At 44.2% G+C, this 16,931-nt stretch overlaps 1 protein-coding gene across 1 annotated transcript in view; it reads left to right on the top strand.

Moving 5' to 3' along the window:
• The window catches only part of TRABD2B (TraB domain containing 2B), a 568,857-nt gene that overhangs the window by 364,037 nt on the left and 187,889 nt on the right, over positions 1-16,931 (top strand). The window contains exon 5 of the mRNA XM_019528309.1: positions 14,555-14,729. Coding sequence (XP_019383854.1) covers positions 14,555-14,729 — 175 coding nt within the window. The remainder of the gene's footprint in view (positions 1-14,554; positions 14,730-16,931) is intronic.

The raw sequence follows: 16,931 nt of genomic DNA on the forward strand, positions 1-16,931 counted from the left end.
AAGGGCAGTTATGGCAGAGAAGCATGGAATAAATAGATTTCATAGACATTAGGGCTGAAAGGGATCTCATGAGATCATCAGGTCCAGCCCCCTGCCCAAGGGGCAGGAAGTCAGGTGGGGTCAGATAATCATCCAAATGCTTCTTGAACGTATCCAGAATAGTATCCAGGCTTGCACCACTTCTTGGGCAAGTCTATTCCAGACTCTGGAGACTCAGACAGTAAAGAAGTTTTTCCTTATGTCCAGTTTAAAATGATCTTCCAATGGTTAGAAACCATTGGACCGTGTCTTCACTTGGGGTGCCATGGTGAACAGAAGTTTTCTCAGATCCTGATGCACACCCCTGATATACTTATAGGCTGCCACCAAGTCCCCCTGAGCCTCCTTTTTTTCAAGCTAAAGTGTCCCATGCCTCTCAGTCTCTCTTCATAAGCCCTACTCTCTTGCCCTCTGATCATGTGCGTGACTCTCCTCTGGACTCTCTCAAGCTTCTCCATGTCCTTTTGAAAGTGTGGACCCCAGAACTGGATGCAGTACTGCAGCTGTGGCCTCACTGAGGCCGAGTATAGTGGAAGCATAACATCTTGCATCTTGCTTGAGGTGCATCAGAGATGCAAGCCAGAGGTATTTTTTCTTTGCCAGCTGCAGCATTGCATTGGTGACTCATGTTCATCTTGTGGTCAATCATGACCCCCAAGTCTCTTTTGGTCATTGTGTTAGTGAGTATAGCACTGCTGAGCCTATAGGTAGGATGTGGGCTCTTTCTCCTTGATTTCTGTATGTTGAAAGTTAGGCTTAGGCTTTAGGTTTTAAATCATTGATAATTAGCTAGTCCAAGAAAGGGTTTCAGCTACTTATTTTGTCTTGGGCACCAGGGCTTCTATTAAGGCTCTCACCTTCTCAATAAGGGACTGGATCTTCCCATGACCCACAGTGTTGCATAAATATTTTGCGTCCATACAGCCAAGCCTGCATTTTGTTCAGTTTGCCCTAAGGCCTGCATTTTGAAGTGATTGTAGTACCCCCCCTGACTTGTTTCATATGTTCCGCCCAGGTCTGGGGAAGTTCTTGAATTGTAAATATGGGAGCAACATATCCCACTTTTGAGGTTCCACCCACACAAACTTTTTTAGCAACCCCTTTTGATTCTGATTAAAATGTGCCACTAGCCCATCTGTCTGTGGGTGGTAGAGTGAGGTTAAGAATCAGTGGACTTGCAGGAGGGACCACACCTCCTATACCAGCCATGACATGAATACAGTGCCTTGGTCTGTGACTATTTCCTGTGGCAGCCCCACCTGGGAGAATAGCTTCAGCCATTCAGTTGCCACTGTCCTAGGTGCTCCAGTGGGCTAATCTGATATTTTTTATATCTAGAACATGGGGCCACCAGCTGCCAGTCTGGACAGGATTAGCAGTACCTCTTAATTGCTTTGTAGAACCTTGGCCAGAAGAACCAGGCGAGCGTCGTCTTCTGGGTTTTTTCTACTGCCAAGCAGCCCACCTACAGTACATTGTGTGTTAATTTTAGAACTTGATTTTGGTTCAACTTGGGCACCAAAACTAAGTTTTACAGGTTCCTGGTTCTTAATGACCCTCACTAGGACCTTGTCATGTAGCTCAAAACGGGGTCTGGGATACTGACTTATTCAGGGCCATTACAACAATGCTTGAAGTGCTTCCTGAAGGACTTGTTAGAACAAGGCAGTTTTGGTTGGGAATGAGTGCAATTACAGGTAGAGGAGATGTTGTTTTCACTCACATTTCTCAAACTTAAAATGTAGCTTTCTGGCTGAACAATGTGTGGGGACTTTTCTGTGTACTGCTGTGCACTTTGGGAGACAACTGGAACAACATCTATGAAGCAGGATCATAAATATGTTTAGTGTTTTTAGGTTTGGGATCAACTTACATACCAGACCAGATATTTGTGTTACACTATCACCCCTATAAACCACTCCAGCAGCAGAAGTAGACCCCCTATCTCAGAAGACCCCAGAGCCGGTATATGTTATGTTGTGGGTTCGGTTCACTGAGGCAGGAGCCAATTTTACAAAGAGGTGTCTTTATTAGATGTCTAGTTGGAAGCCAATATCATGTGTCGGTCCTAGGGCCAGTTTTGTTCAATATTTTCAACAGTGATGTGGAAGATGACACAGAGTCTACCCATCAGCAGGTTTGCAGCTACAAGCTACAGGTTTGTTATCTACTGCTCCAAGCTACAGGGAGCAGTAGATAACACTGGAGGGTAGGGCTAGGATTCAGAGAGACCTAGACAAATTGGAGGATTGGGCCAAAAGAAATCTCATGAGGTTCAACAAGGACAAGTGCAAAGTCCTGCACTTAGGACAAAACAATCCCGTGGACCGGGACAGGCTGGGGGCTGACTGGCTGGTCAGTAGCTCTGCAGAAAAGGACCTGTGAGTGACAGGGGACAATAAGCTGAATATGAGCCAGCAGTACGCCCTTGTTGCCAAAAAGCCGAACGGCATCCTGGGCTCCACAGGTAAGAGCATTGCCAGCAGATCAAGAGCAGTGATTATTCCCCTCTATTCCACACTTGTGAGGCCACATCTGGAGTCCTGTGTCCAGTTTGGGGTCTACAGAAAGCATGTGCACAAACTGGAGAGTTTCCAGAAGAAGGCTACAAAATGGTTTGGGGGCTGGGGAACATGACTTATGAGAAAAGACTGAGGGAACTGAGCTTATTTAGGCTGCAGAAGAGAAGACTGAGGGGGATTTAATAGCAGCCTTCAAGTACTTGCAGTGTGTTTCCAAAAGGATGAAACTGGGCTGTTCCCAGTGGTGGCAGCTGACAGAACAAGGAGCAATGGGCTCATGTCACATCAAGGGAAGTTTACCTTAGGTATTAAGAAAAAAATTCTCACTTGGAGGGTAGTAAAGCACTGGAGGGTAGTAAAGACTTTTAAGACCCAGGTAGACAAAGCCTTGGCTGGGATGATCTACTTGGGGCTGGTCCTGCTTGGAGCAGATGAGACCTCCTGAGGTCCCTCCCAACCCTCGTTTTCTATGACTCTGTGATTCATCGTAACAGGATAGAAACAGCCATTAGTCTCTCTCTCCATCTCTGGCTCTGCCTCTATCTTAAAGATATATGATCTTTAAGTGTGCATCTGGCCGTGCCCTCTTCTGCATCTAATAAATTGTGGGAATGATCCTACCTTCTCCCTTCTTCTGCTCAGCCTCTTTTCTACCTCATATTCACCACTGTCTTGCACCTTATAGGATATAAACAGTAATTATCAGGCTGGATCAGATTGGAAGCCTTATCAGTCTAGTATCCTGTCTCTGGGAATAGCAAGTGCTCCAGAGATAAGAACCCTATATCAGACAGATGTAGGATAATTTCTTCCCAACATAAGGTCTTAAGATGGTTGAGGGAAGGTAGATTTTACCCTGCTTCAGATGCCATGGTAAGGGGGACAGGAAAGGTGATCGGGTCACCTGATTTCCTCCTTGATCTGGGCATAACCTAAAAACAGATAGCCTCCCAACAGGGCACCATGCTAACAGGATGCCTGCCACAAGGCAAGCTATCCTGTGGAAAGTTACCTCCTAACACAGGAAGCACCTCTTTGGGACCAAATCAAGATTTTGTTCTCTCTCTCAACAAAATTGTCTTTGCCACAGGGAGATGAATGGGGTTGATAAGCTCATTTCTCTGAAAAATCATAAAAGCTTACTTCACATGCATACCTTCTAATATTTCTTTGTCCTTTTTTATCTTAAAAATCGCTCATAAATTGAGGATTTCTGTAGCTGGCAGACACTTGTTAAGATTAACAACATGGCACCCTGGATGGCATACCTCTCTGCATAGCTCCTTTATAACGTCCTTTCTCTCACTTTTGTGTAATGATCTGGGAGTTGATCTGTTTGGAAGGAGCCAATTTTGACCCCACCAGATTAATCAGCAGAAGGTGATTAATCTTGGCTCCTTTCTTGGCTAGCGAGGGACCCTTTAGAAGAGAACTCATGACTCCTGGAGCTTGAAACAGTTGAGTCAGCAGGGGCAGCACCAGCATTCATCCCTTTAGCAACCACAAACCAACGTCAGCTTTATCCTTATTCTGGCCACTCCCACCATCCATTTGGCATGCACTATTGGAATGCTTTAGGTTGCAGCCTAAAGTAACTGTGGATTATTCGGCCAGATGTTATAGCAGCCCATAAATCAGAGGCAAACAGGTGTCTTCCAAGTAGTATATTTTGTAGCATTGCAATAAAAATTAATGCCTTGTCAGTGCTGGTTATCAGTAGACTACCTGCTCTTTTTAAGCCATGATAAGAGAGGCTCAAATATCTACCTCTTACCAAAAAATAAAAAATACTGGTGTAAATTGAGAACAACTCAATTGCTCAAAAGAGTTGACCGACTCTTCAAGACTCTGCCTATGGTCTTTAGAATCCTATTTAGCCAATCGTGTCAACTTGTGTGATTTTATCATATTCTCATTATGTGTGTGTGTGCACATGAGCGTAGTAGTGTATATGTACCCACACCCACATATATATACACACACACACACACACACACACACACACATACATATACACATACATACATACATATGTGGAAAGTATTTATGTATATATGTATGTATATTCATACATACATATATGGAATGTGGAATGTATGTATGTATATTCATACATCTGCATATATATATATAGATGGATGAATGTTCATATACACTTTTATACATTTTACACATGCACACATACAGAAACATACCATATATACACACATGCACATACATACATAATCACATACACATATGTACATAAAATCAGTGAATGCAGGGTTGTCCAACTTCTAAGCAGCCAGGGGTTGAATGCCTCATAGGCTGTACCAGTGGGGACTGCATGCCTTCAGGCCACATCAGGCCCCCCAGGCTGCATGCCTTGAGGATGCCCCCCACCTCCCTGCTGCATCACATGAGAGACCTCCACCACCTCACTGTGTACCTGCCCTCCCCCCCCGCATTGTAACCCATACCTGTGTGGATGGCCCCTTCTACTGCTGCACTCTGCTCCTAGGAGCCCCAGGGTCACCCTCAGCTCTCCTTGCCATGCCACACTTCACTGTCCTGCTTCCTGGGGCAGGGGCAGACAGGAAAAGCCAGAGAGAGGAGAGGGAGCCCAAGTGCTCCAGCTACCATTGCCGCCAAAGCAATGTGGGGAGTGGCAGCTGGGTATCCAGAACATCCCTGCATTAAAGCAGGGGTACTTAAACCCCAGCCTATGACCCAGATCCAGCTCCTGACACCATTTCTTCCAGCCTGTGTAGCTCCCCATGGATCCTGTGGGGAGCTCCATGGGCCATGGCCATGAGTGCTAGATTGGGTATGCAGGATGTTGTAGGGCCCAGTGTTTGGCATGTGGGGGCCAGGCAGGGACACCACAGGACACTGGAGCCCAATTCTGGCTAGGGAGTGGTGGATCAGGGCTGCAGAGCCTGGGTGGAGGTGGCATGGTCCCCTGGACCTCATGCATCACCCATCAGCAAGTTTGCAGATGACACCAAGCTGCAGGGAGTAGTAGATACACTGGAGGGTAGGGTTAGGATTCAGAGAGACCTAGACCAACAATGTTGATGCATGAGGGCAGTGTGGAGCCTGATTCAGCCTGTGGACTGCCCATGCAGCATTCATTGATAACATACCATCATCTTACCCTCAAAACTGAATCATAGAAAAGCTGGGAGAAAGAGGAAAAGCCATCACCTTTTGTATTTAGTGTTTTTCAGGCACCTGAGTAGGGTGCAATGCAATTACACAGGGCACCTCAGTCCATTTATGCACCTTGTAACAGGGGTCCTACCAAGGCTGATCACTGCGTGGCCCACCCACTTGTTTCTGGGCCAACTGCCCACCTTCTCGGCCACCATGCCTTGATCTTAATTGATTAATAAAGTTGTTAAGTGGGAGGCTGCCCATTTTCTGCCCCAATGCCAAGGGGCGCTATCTGCGGTTCCATTCCTCCCCTACACCACAGCCCAAGCCTCACAGATGGCATCTAGGTGTTCTCATTATCACCAGCCCCACACTGGGCCCCAGAATCCTTCTGATTGAACCCCAACCTAGAGTCCTCTCATCAGGCAGCCTCATCTGCCTTCATACAGGCTATGTAGCTCCCTGAAGCCTTTTTCCCCTCTCGGGTGTGGTCCCCCCGGGACCTTTGGCTACCAGCTCTGGCCCACCTCCAGGCTAGTTGGAACCCCTGGCCCTCAGCTCTCGGGCATCCCTCGTGGTGGGCCCCTGGCCCTTTTGGCCAGTCTGGTCCTGGCCCCAGCATGGGCCAGTTGAGGGTACTCTCTCGATCAGGGCAGAGTCTCTAACCCCTCACGCCTTCCAGGGGTCCACCCTCTGGGCCCTCCACATAAAGGGGTTTCCCAGCCAGTGGTGGGGGCTAGGGGTTAAGGCGCCCCGACCCGCCTTTCACCGGGGTGATCACTGGCCTGGCATTTCCTCTCACCACTGAGAGCCCCACCAGGCCACCCATTCCCGGAAGGGTGCAGTTTTAGGTCATGCCCAGGACCAGGAGCCTCCTACCATCCCCTACAGCTCCTCCCTTACCTCTGGATGAAACTCAACAGCCCTCTGGCCAGGCAATGTTGTTACCTGACCCCTTGCAGCTAAGCTGGCCTGTTTATATGGGCAGCCCTGAACCTAAAATGGTTTCCCTCATTAGGCACCTGGTGGCTGCCAGCTCCAGGGCCTTAAAGTGGCAGGCACACACGGTGTCCTGCCACACACCTAATAGTTGGAATAGAAGCTGGCCCCATATATACACACCAAGAGGAGATCTTGCAAAAGACTCCCAAACAAGGTCCATAAAAGAGACCTCAACCTTTATTCTTATTTTAACCATCATGATTTTTAAGCTCATCACCATCATTTGGGGCACTTGGATCATGAGTCCCATGATTGGAAGTGCAGAGGTCATCTGTGAAGTCATTGTGTTAATGGAAGCGGTATAGTCTGGTCAAGGCATTGGACTGGGACTCAGAAGATCGGTGCAGTTGTTGAGACCCAGCTAGTGTGATTTGCTAAACTATGTCATTCTTAAGGCTTGCATGCAAGGCTGGAAGCCACAAGACTTGTTGTTCAGGCCCAAATCCTTGGCATCATCTTTGACAAAGGACCTCTTTCTAGGTACTTGCATCCCAGCTATGATAAAACATAGCCATTTTTTTCTGTCTAACATTTGTCTTTGGGTAGAGAACTACCATTTCTATTCATTTTACAGAAGGATGATTGAAGTACAGAGGAACTATGACCAAAATCTTAGATATTAGGCTCCTAACTCCCATTGGAATCAATGATTTCCTATTAATTCTAAGGGGAGTTAGCTGCCCCCATACCTTTGAGGATATGAACTTAGGTGAAATCCCTGCTAGACTGAGGGGGCATTTAATAATTGCCTTCAAATATCTGAAGGGTGATTCTAAAAAGGATGGAGCTGGACTGTTCTCACTGGGGGCAGATTACAAAACAAGGAGCAATGGGCTCAAGTTGCAGCAAGGGAAGTTGAGATTGGATATTAGGAAAACCTTTCTCACTAGGAGGGTAGTAAAGCGCTGGAATAGGTTACCCAGAGAGGTTGTGGACTCTCCATCATTGGAGGTTTTTAAGACCCGGCTAGACAAAGCCTTGTCTGGGATGATGTAGTTGGGGCTGTCTGCTTGGAGCAGGGGGTTGGAGTAGATACGACCTCCTGAGGTCCTTCCCAACCCTCATTGTCTCTGATTCTGTGATTTTCCCACAATCCCACAGATCGTTTGTAGCAGACTAGGAAATTGAACCCACTTACTGGCTAGTGCCAATACTTCATCTTTCCCTTCTCTAAAGCTTCCACTGACCTCAATGATAAAGGATTATGGGCTGAGGCCATTGGTATTGCAAACTCTTAACTATGTACTCAACTTGAGTTACATGTCAACTCTATAGGGGCATCCGCATGGAGAGACTTACATGTTATGTGTAAGTACTGCAGAATCAAGAATTAATTTATCTTCTGTCCTTCCATCTCTTCCCTTCATCCACAAGTCTTAAACAAAGCCTTTAAAGATTATTAATGTGATATATAGGTTAAAGGCCAAACATCCTAGGAGACCAAGTATTTTCTTATAAACAGTTTCCAAGGGATGTTCTCACTCTAAGTGAAAAAGTATAGATTGGCTTGAGAAAGGTAAAAAGAATGGAGGCCATTACTAGAACTGAGTTACTTTAGACTTTTTTTTCTTGTAGCAAATTCTGACTCTTCAACATTTGCTTCTGAGAAGAGTAAAAGTTAAATTAGAATGAAAATGTGAATTTTCTAATTTGTTATGGGCCAGAAATTCAGGGAAAAAATTGAGAAATGTTAAAAATGTGATATCAGAATTTTAATCAACCTAAAACATTCCAAGACTGCCAAAATCAAAGTATTTGGGCATGATTCATTGAACTGACCTGCAACACTTCATTACGAATCAGTTCATGTTTAAGCTATACTTTTCTGTTGGAATGTATGGCCTCAAGGGCATTACAATTTAGGAATCCAGTGCACCTCTTTGGACAAGCTACCTGGCCATGTACCATCATCTATGATGCTCCACGACTCTTGACTCCTAGGACATGCCATGACGTTTGTTTAAAGGGGAAACCTGCATTGCATAATGGGAAATGTAGTCCTGTAGGGAGCCTAGCTTATGGAAGTCATAGGGCAGTGAACTACAACTAGCAGAAGGGAAAGTTGAATGTTTAATATAAGTGATCCAAAAAGAGACATTGCTGGTCAACTTGGATATATATATATGCACACATATACACACGCTGATTAAAAAGACTTCAAACCAACAGTACACTTTAATTTTCTTATGGTGTTTCTTTTTTTATACAATCAAGATTTTCATGCAGAAATTTTCTATTTGATGGAAATTACTTTTCCATTGGAAAAGTATTATGATAGAAAATTCCTCACCAGCTATAATCATCATGCCCCTTCATATTTATCCAGGTACTTACAATGTATGAGTGCATTTCAAATATTAATGGAGTAAGAGTTATAGTCCCCCTAGGAGGTATGGAAGTATCATTACCTCAGTTTTACAGATGGGGAAACCAAATAGCACTAAATACTTCAGTTTTTTTCCTCGAGGTTAATTGATATATCAAAGGCACAGACCAATTTCTCCATTGAGCCTACATCCCTGAACTTCTAGTACAATTCCTTACTAATAAATCCTGTGGTCTGGGGTGCAAAGTAACTGAAGTTTCCTCCAGTGTGGGGGACAGGGGGGAGGGGGCAGGACTATTACCATTTCTGCACTTACATAGCCTTTTATACTGTTGGCACGTGACCAACTCATATATAACAAGAACAAGACAAAGGGTAGAGATGTTTTGGGTTGATAATTCTTTTGTTTTCCAAGATCATCCTACTTAAATGTCCCTAGTAGGATACCTCTAGAAGAAGAAAATAAGGTGGCAATATAATAGAAAAATAAAAAATTGTAACGGGAAACCCTTCTTGATAAAAGCTCCCGTTCAGAAATGACTGACAATTCTTGCCAGAAAAAACAGTGTGATTGTAGCCTCCACATTCATTGCTGTATTACCCTGCTGGTCTTGAGCTTTGCAGCCTTCTCCTGCATATCCTGAGTCAAATGGTTTCATAGGGGAATGAATTATTTGGAGAGGTTTCCCATTGTCTAGTTACACAGGTTCTGCAGTAATAACACATCCCAAATGATGGATGGTGATTTGCTCCCTGAACATCTGAGTCCTGCTTCTGGAGATCAGCATCAGAATTTGAATCCAGGACTTCCATCCCCTGCTTCTAAAATCATTCTGGGTTTGAACCCATGACCATCAGCAGCAACCACTACAGTTTAAAACGATAAAAACAACTCTATCACTTAGCAGCAGTAGTAAGCTATTATCTTTTAGTTGATCCACCACTGGAGGGATATGGAGAGGGATGTCGTACATACTTTGGCAGCATGTTAGACATGTATGCATCACAGATGGAAATGTTATGTATAAGATTATCTTGTATTTATATATTTAGAAGATAAATATAACGTAGATAAGATAAATATATATTTATCCTGAACTGTAACAAAAAGAATTCAAGAAACAAGAGGGAGAGGGAGTGATGGAAATGCAGGGCCACTTAGTAGGGGGCACACAGCCCATTTTGGTGAATTCTTGAGGCCATGCTTTATAGTAACAGTTTAAAAAAAATTAAATCCCGCCTGTGGTTAACAGCTCGCTAATTGCATGCGACTGTTTCTTGAGTTCCTGATCCCTGTCTGGTGGTTAAGGAGGGAAAAGCCTCCATAAATCAATGGGAACAGCTGCCTCCTTAGAGCCAGGCATGGTGTATGTCACAAACTGTAGAAAGGAATGGAGATATAGGGAGAAGTGTAGATGATTAATGGAGCAGACGTGGAGGCTCAGAGTGTGGTTGCACTACTGTGAACAGCCATACATACTTTGGTCATTTATCTTCTCCACTCCCACACCCCCTGTCTTTCTGAAGCGATGGGGCAGTCATGTTAAGTGTAGTGGTCATTAAAAATATAATAATTTACAACGTGCTTAAGGAGATGGGGTTGTGTTTCCAGTGATGGCTCTTAAATGTGGCCCTTCCTCTTATTCTTTGGAGAAGCATGGAAAAAGATTATGAAACCTGGTGCTTGATTTAAAATTAGCAAAGCCTTGCCTGCTGAAAAGGGAAGAAAAGCTGACTCCTTTTTTCCACATGCTGCTTGGTCCACTGCTGTTAAACCCAACAAGCCTCATGGGTAAGAAAATCTGGAGTCAATAAATAAAACAATAAACAAGCAAAAGTGCCTCTGGAGTCTCCAGGAAGGATCATGACTGGTCTTAGAATCATTGAATCATAGAAAATCAGGGCTGGAAGGGACCTCAGGGGGTCACATCTAGTCCAACCTTCTGCTCAAAGCAGAACCATCCCCAGCTAGATCATCCAAGGCAAAGTTTTGTCTAGCCAGGTCTAACCTCTAAGGATGGAGCCTGCACCACCTCTCTGGGTAACCTGCTCCAGTTTTTTACTACCCTCCTAGTGAGAAAATTTTCTAATATTTAACCTAAACTTCCCTTGCTGCACCTTGAACCCATTGCTCCTTGTTATGTCACATGCCCCTCCTGAGAACAGTTCAGCTCCATCCTCTTTGCAACCCCCTGCAGGGAGTTGAAGGCTGCTACCAAATCCTGCCTTGGTCTTCTCTTCTTTAGACTAAATAAGCCCAGTTCCCTCAGTCTTTCCTCAGAAGTCATGTCCCCCAGCCCCAAAAGCATTTTTGTTGCCCTCCCCTGGACACTCTCCAATTTGTCCACATCCTTTCTGTGCCATGTCTTGTCTTGTGCCCGTGGAGGGAGGAAGACAGCATGTAGAAGCTTCCTTCCTCATGGGCTGATTCGGGGGTTGAGTGGGGGAACATATCGCTGACTTCAGTGCCACACTTGCTTCAAAGAGACTATCCAGACTCCACTGAGTCCATAGGTGCCAGTGCAGGCAACACTAGAAGGCTGTATAGCTCCTGCTTCAGATAATTCAAAATCTGGGCATCAAGCCTAAAATTCAGCCTTTTCCTAGCAGAGGAGAGATTTCCCATCTGTAGGTTCTTTGCCTTCAACTAGTTTAGGATGTGCAGACAACTCATTTCAGCTTCCACCTGGACTTGTAAAACCCTCTCACTGTTGGCTCAGCTACATTACCCTGATACCCCATTAAATGTGGAATCTTAGTGTAAAGGCTTATTGATTTATGGCTTTACTTTACAGAAGATATTTCATAGAGCACGAAGTACAGAATGGCCACTGTTTCCATACACTTGATCCATGGGATAGGAATGTCATGATGCCCCGGGACCTGGAGATGCTGGGCTTTTCGTTATTATACCTAGTAGATCAGTAACAGGGGAGCCTGTCCCTTTAAGAGTGAACATTTAGCACTGTTCAAAGAGCCCAGCTACAGGGCAGTTGGAAAATGAGGGAATGTCCCACTGGGATCTTAAAATCCCTGCAGAGAGAGCAGAAAGCTGGCAAGCAGTGAGGGACCCATTTGCAAGCAGGAGGCCAGCTGTGAGCAGAAAAAGCGTCCTTTCAAAAAGGGACCACGCCTCTAGGTCAGGGTGAGAGCCAAAGGGTGCTGGGAACCCATGAACCAGGGGCAGAGCCTCCTGGTACTGGGGACAGGATGGGAGGGTTTGGTTTTGTTGGCTTATTTGTGTATGTGTTTACTGCTCAAAGGCTGTGCAGTATTGGGAGGACTGGCTGAAGACACCCCTGGGAGCAAAACCCACCTCGGGAAACCTTCAGGCTGATTGTGAAGATGAAAGTCAAAGTACATTGTGCTTGTGTTATCAACACCCTTCTGTATGGCAGCAAATCCTGGGCCTTATACTCCACTCAAAAAAAGCACCTCGACAGACAATCTTCCAAGCATCTGTTCTCTTCTCAGCCAGTGCCAACTTCAATGGCTTGGTCCTGTGCAGAGAACGGACGTTGGACATAAACCCAAGGGTCTCTTGTATGGAGAACTCTTTACAGGAAGAAGACCAGGTGGGCATCCTTACCTCAGGTTCAAAGAGGCTTGCAAGAGAAAAATGGAGACAGTGAACATTGAACCAAATGACTGGGGGAAGATTGATGAGGATCAAAGTACTTGGAAATCATCTATTAAGCATGGGATGAAGGGGACTGAGGAAAGAAAATCCCAACAGGCAGAGGAAAGAAGAAACCTCAGGAAGAACCCCACACAATATTCAGGAGTGTTTGATATGAACTTCAGATGTGATAAGTGTGGAAGGGACTCAAGAATTGGGCTCTACAGCCACACTCGCAGAAGTTCAGTGAGCTGATGCCTCACTCTGTTCAATTGTATTGCCTTGCAAGATAGATGCCTACTAGGCATCTTTATAATGCCTCACCACCACCACCAGACAGTTCCTGTATCTTCTTGAGATGAATGTGCACGTCCACTGGAGACAACATAGCAACTTCTTTCTGTAGTAACAGAAGCCACATTTCTTCCACCTGGCCTGCTTCAGTGGGTCCTCCTCATCATCACGAAAGTATAAGAGCATAGGGCTAGACTCAACTGCTAAGTCCAGTTACAGGCTGAATGATTTCTCCAAAAAGGCGCACAAAAACATCCATCTCCTGGCATGCCGCAGTCCCCAATAGGAGAAAAAAATCTACATTATGCCACAGTAAGAAGGTCAGAGACACAAGGGCAGCCCCAATCATCATTATTACTAGGTGCTGCCAATGCACTGAATGCAGTATAAGGTACACCATGGAGAGGGGCTTTCTTCTGAAGACTCAGTGAAGAAGTCGATCCATGCTAGGCAACCCAGACAAGGGAATCAGTCAGAAAAATACCAGTTTTGTCCCTAAGGAGGGATGTCAGTGTAGGCAGCAGGGTGGTTCAGTAAATCAAGATGGGAAGACAGTCATTCTTTTCATCATTACCTTTGTTTTTGCATTGTCCCAGTGAGACAATGTCGGTCATGCCTACGTTACCTCAACTATGTCTATATTGCAATATACTGATGTTTCCAGGGACCTAGAATCCTATGTTCATGAGATGTGGAATAACAAACACTGGAGCAATCGATTAAAATAATCTCAAACATATCCCTGTTTATTTGGTTCATTTGATATCTGAAAAAACTGGCTAAATTTCCAGCGCGATCTGGATTAATTGTGAGATTCTTGGTGATTCCAGCGTCGGGCTTGGCCAGAAATACTGAGCGAAAGGTGTTCCTTTCTAGTAATTTTCTCTTTTTTGTTTGTTTGTTTATGGTCCTAGTCAGAAGTTTTCTTTTAATTAGGTCTTTGAGTATCCAGACCATTTCTAGTGTTCAAACACTCCTCTGTTCAAGGTTATCTAGATTTATCAAACACCAGCCATAGTACAATGGACAAACCTTTTGGCTTTTACTTATGTCAGAAGTGATTTAGACTGAGAATGGATTGTAGGAGTTACTCTGTTATAAATTAGCCAATAAACTGTATTTAACAAATATATAGTTTAATGAGAATAAGATTTTCAGAAACTGACCTAAAAGTGATACATAAAATCAATCTTATGTAGGAATAAAGTAAAGGTTGACTTGATCTTTCAGCCAAAATGCTAAGCAAACTTGGAACAAGTCCAAGTCACTAAATTTCTATTGGTTTCCTGGCCTCCTCTTTACTTTTCGATTTCACATTCTTCTCTCTACCTCCCCCTTCAGTTCCAGACCAATAAAAGTGCCAGAATCACAAGAAAAATGAGTTCTTGCAGAATTTACTACAATCTGCCAAGATTTGTACCTTGTTGTCTACAGAGCCATGAAGGTTGGGTAGGTTAGGTAATCTTCAGTTACGCTTATAATATTTTGGGTGCTGGGCTAAACCCAATGGAACAAAACCAAAACTTTTAAGGTTCTTCTACAGACGAATTGTTTTAATGAAGGCTTTTCATTAACGCACATTTTGGCACTGACTGTCATTACTGCTTTCTGTTGCAGCTCCCTAATTTCATCAACACAACCCTCCCACCCCACGAACAGGTGACAGCCCAGGAGATAGACAGCTACTTCAGACAGGAGCTCATCTACAAGAGAAATGAGAGGATGGGGAAAAGAGTGATGGCCCTTTTAAAGGAGAACATGGACAAGAGCTTCTTCTTTGCTTTTGGAGCAGGTATGGACTACAATACCCGTTGTTGTTAACTTATTCAGGCACAGAAATTGAAATGAATGGAGTTCAAAAGAGGGCAGAATTTGGCCTTCAGTTTGGAAAATGCCCTTGTGGAATAGGCAGACTTTACTTGCTCTCTTAACTCTTTCTGGACCTGGCTATGAGGTTCCTCCTCTGAAGTAGGGTTAATTGATTTTGATGAAAACATCAAGCTATTTGCACGTACACCATTTATTTTAACACCCAGCATACCCTCATTTTATTTTCCTCTTGTAAAGCGATTGGTGTCTAACACGCCTACGATGCAGTCAGAGGTGTGAGTGCAGCTAGTGGAGATAGAGCGTGCCAGCTTTGAACAAGCTAACTTGCTGAAGTTATTTCTTAAGATTGCTGCAGTATATGCCACTAACACTTTGTTCTTATAACATGCTGGAAATAAAGTAGAAAAAAGGTAAGTAACATTTTTTATAGCCTGATTCAGCAAAGTTGTTATTCCTAGGCCTAACTTTTAGTAAGTGCTCTTGTCTAATGGATTTCAAGGCAGCTATCATTGCTGTGTTGAGGAATGATACTTTACTCATACTCTTTGCTTTCTTTCTTTTAACTCCATGGAAGACTTTTTCTTTTAATCCCATGATTAATTTTGGGAATATTGATTTTTTGTTGTTGTTTTGTTTTTTATAAACAAAACCTTTTTTAAATATTCAACTTGTACATGTTGGACTGTTTTGTTTTAGTATGCAGCACTAAATAGAGCGTACCATTTTAAGTCATTTCACCACTCAACTTCACCTGCCCAAGGTGCTGAGGATCCTCATGGGAGTTACCAAACAGTATCTTTCATCCACAATCTTTTATCCTGAGCTTTATGGCTGCACCATGTCACTTGATCAAAGGAGGGAATGTAATTCATTGTGGGAGATGCAGTTTAGCCAACCACTCGAAACAAACAACTATCCAGTACGTACTGCACAAGAGATGAGCCAGTGTGATGTCAGACTAGATGGCTTTCAAAGGTTATATAGTGAAATCTGTCTTTTTACATGGTTTACCGAAGGTGTGATGGAAAGCTGAAAGGATGATCAGGACAGTCTATCCATTAGAGCAGCAATTGTTTGTACAAGCTATTCTGGTACCTGACCACCTTCAAAGTGCTGCTTACCCTTCAGAAAAATGCCCTGTCAACTCATATTGTGTGATGTGACGGTGGCAGCAGGTAAACGCGTCAGAAATCCCAGTAATCTTAAACTGGGTAAGTAGCAATGATACATCTCATAGCCATTACTGCTCATATGCCATAGATTAATAGAAGTTTTCACGGACCTGTGTTATTCCGTGATTCCTTTAGGTAGATACACTGCAGATCCTTTTTCCTTTGACTTCTTCAGTGACTTCTGAAGTCTACATTTAAATTATTCAAGCAGTGGCACTCCTACCATTTCCCTCAAAAAGACCCTTTTATAGTCCAAGGGGATTTTCTGTTCGTTGTTACTTTTCCTAATAATTGACCTATATGTTTCATTTGCTCAGTTTCACCCCGTTGCTACTAGTATTTTCACTGTTCATCTGCATTTAAAGGTCTCAGTGCTAAACAGTATTCTCATAGATTCATAGGTGTTAGGGGCTGGAAGGGACCTCGCAAGATCATCGGGTCCAGCCCCCCTGCACTTGGGCAGGAAAGACTGCTGGGGTCAGTTGACCTCAGCAAGGTGGGTGTCAAGATACTTTTTGAAGATCATCAGGGTCAAGACACTTTTTGAAGATCGCCAGAGGTGTACCACCTGTTCCAGACCCTCGGCACTCAGCTTGTAAAGATGATTTTCCTTATGTCCCATCTGAAGCGATCTACAATCACTTTGTGCCCATTGCTTCTTGTCTTCCCCTGGGGTGCCTTGGTGAACACATGTTCCCCCAGGCCCTAATGTACGCCTCCAATATACTTATAGGCTGCCATCAAGTCCCCTCTGAGTCTTCTCTTCCCCAGGCTGAACAGTCCCAAGTCTTCTAGCCTCTCCTCATATGACCTGCTCCCTAGGCATCTAATAATGAGCGTGGCCCTCCTTTGGACTCTCTGAAGTTCATGCAGTTCCTATTTTGGATTCAGCCGAGGGCCTCCCACTATCCAGTGTTGTATTTTATTTGGGAGATTATCAATTCTTCCATGAAAGAATGCTGCTGTAGGATTGATGCATCTGAGTTCATGCT

Source organism: Gavialis gangeticus, unplaced genomic scaffold (assembly GCF_001723915.1).
Source record: "Gavialis gangeticus isolate Ggan-Ray unplaced genomic scaffold, GavGan_comp1, whole genome shotgun sequence".
NCBI lineage: Eukaryota > Metazoa > Chordata > Crocodylia > Gavialidae > Gavialis > Gavialis gangeticus.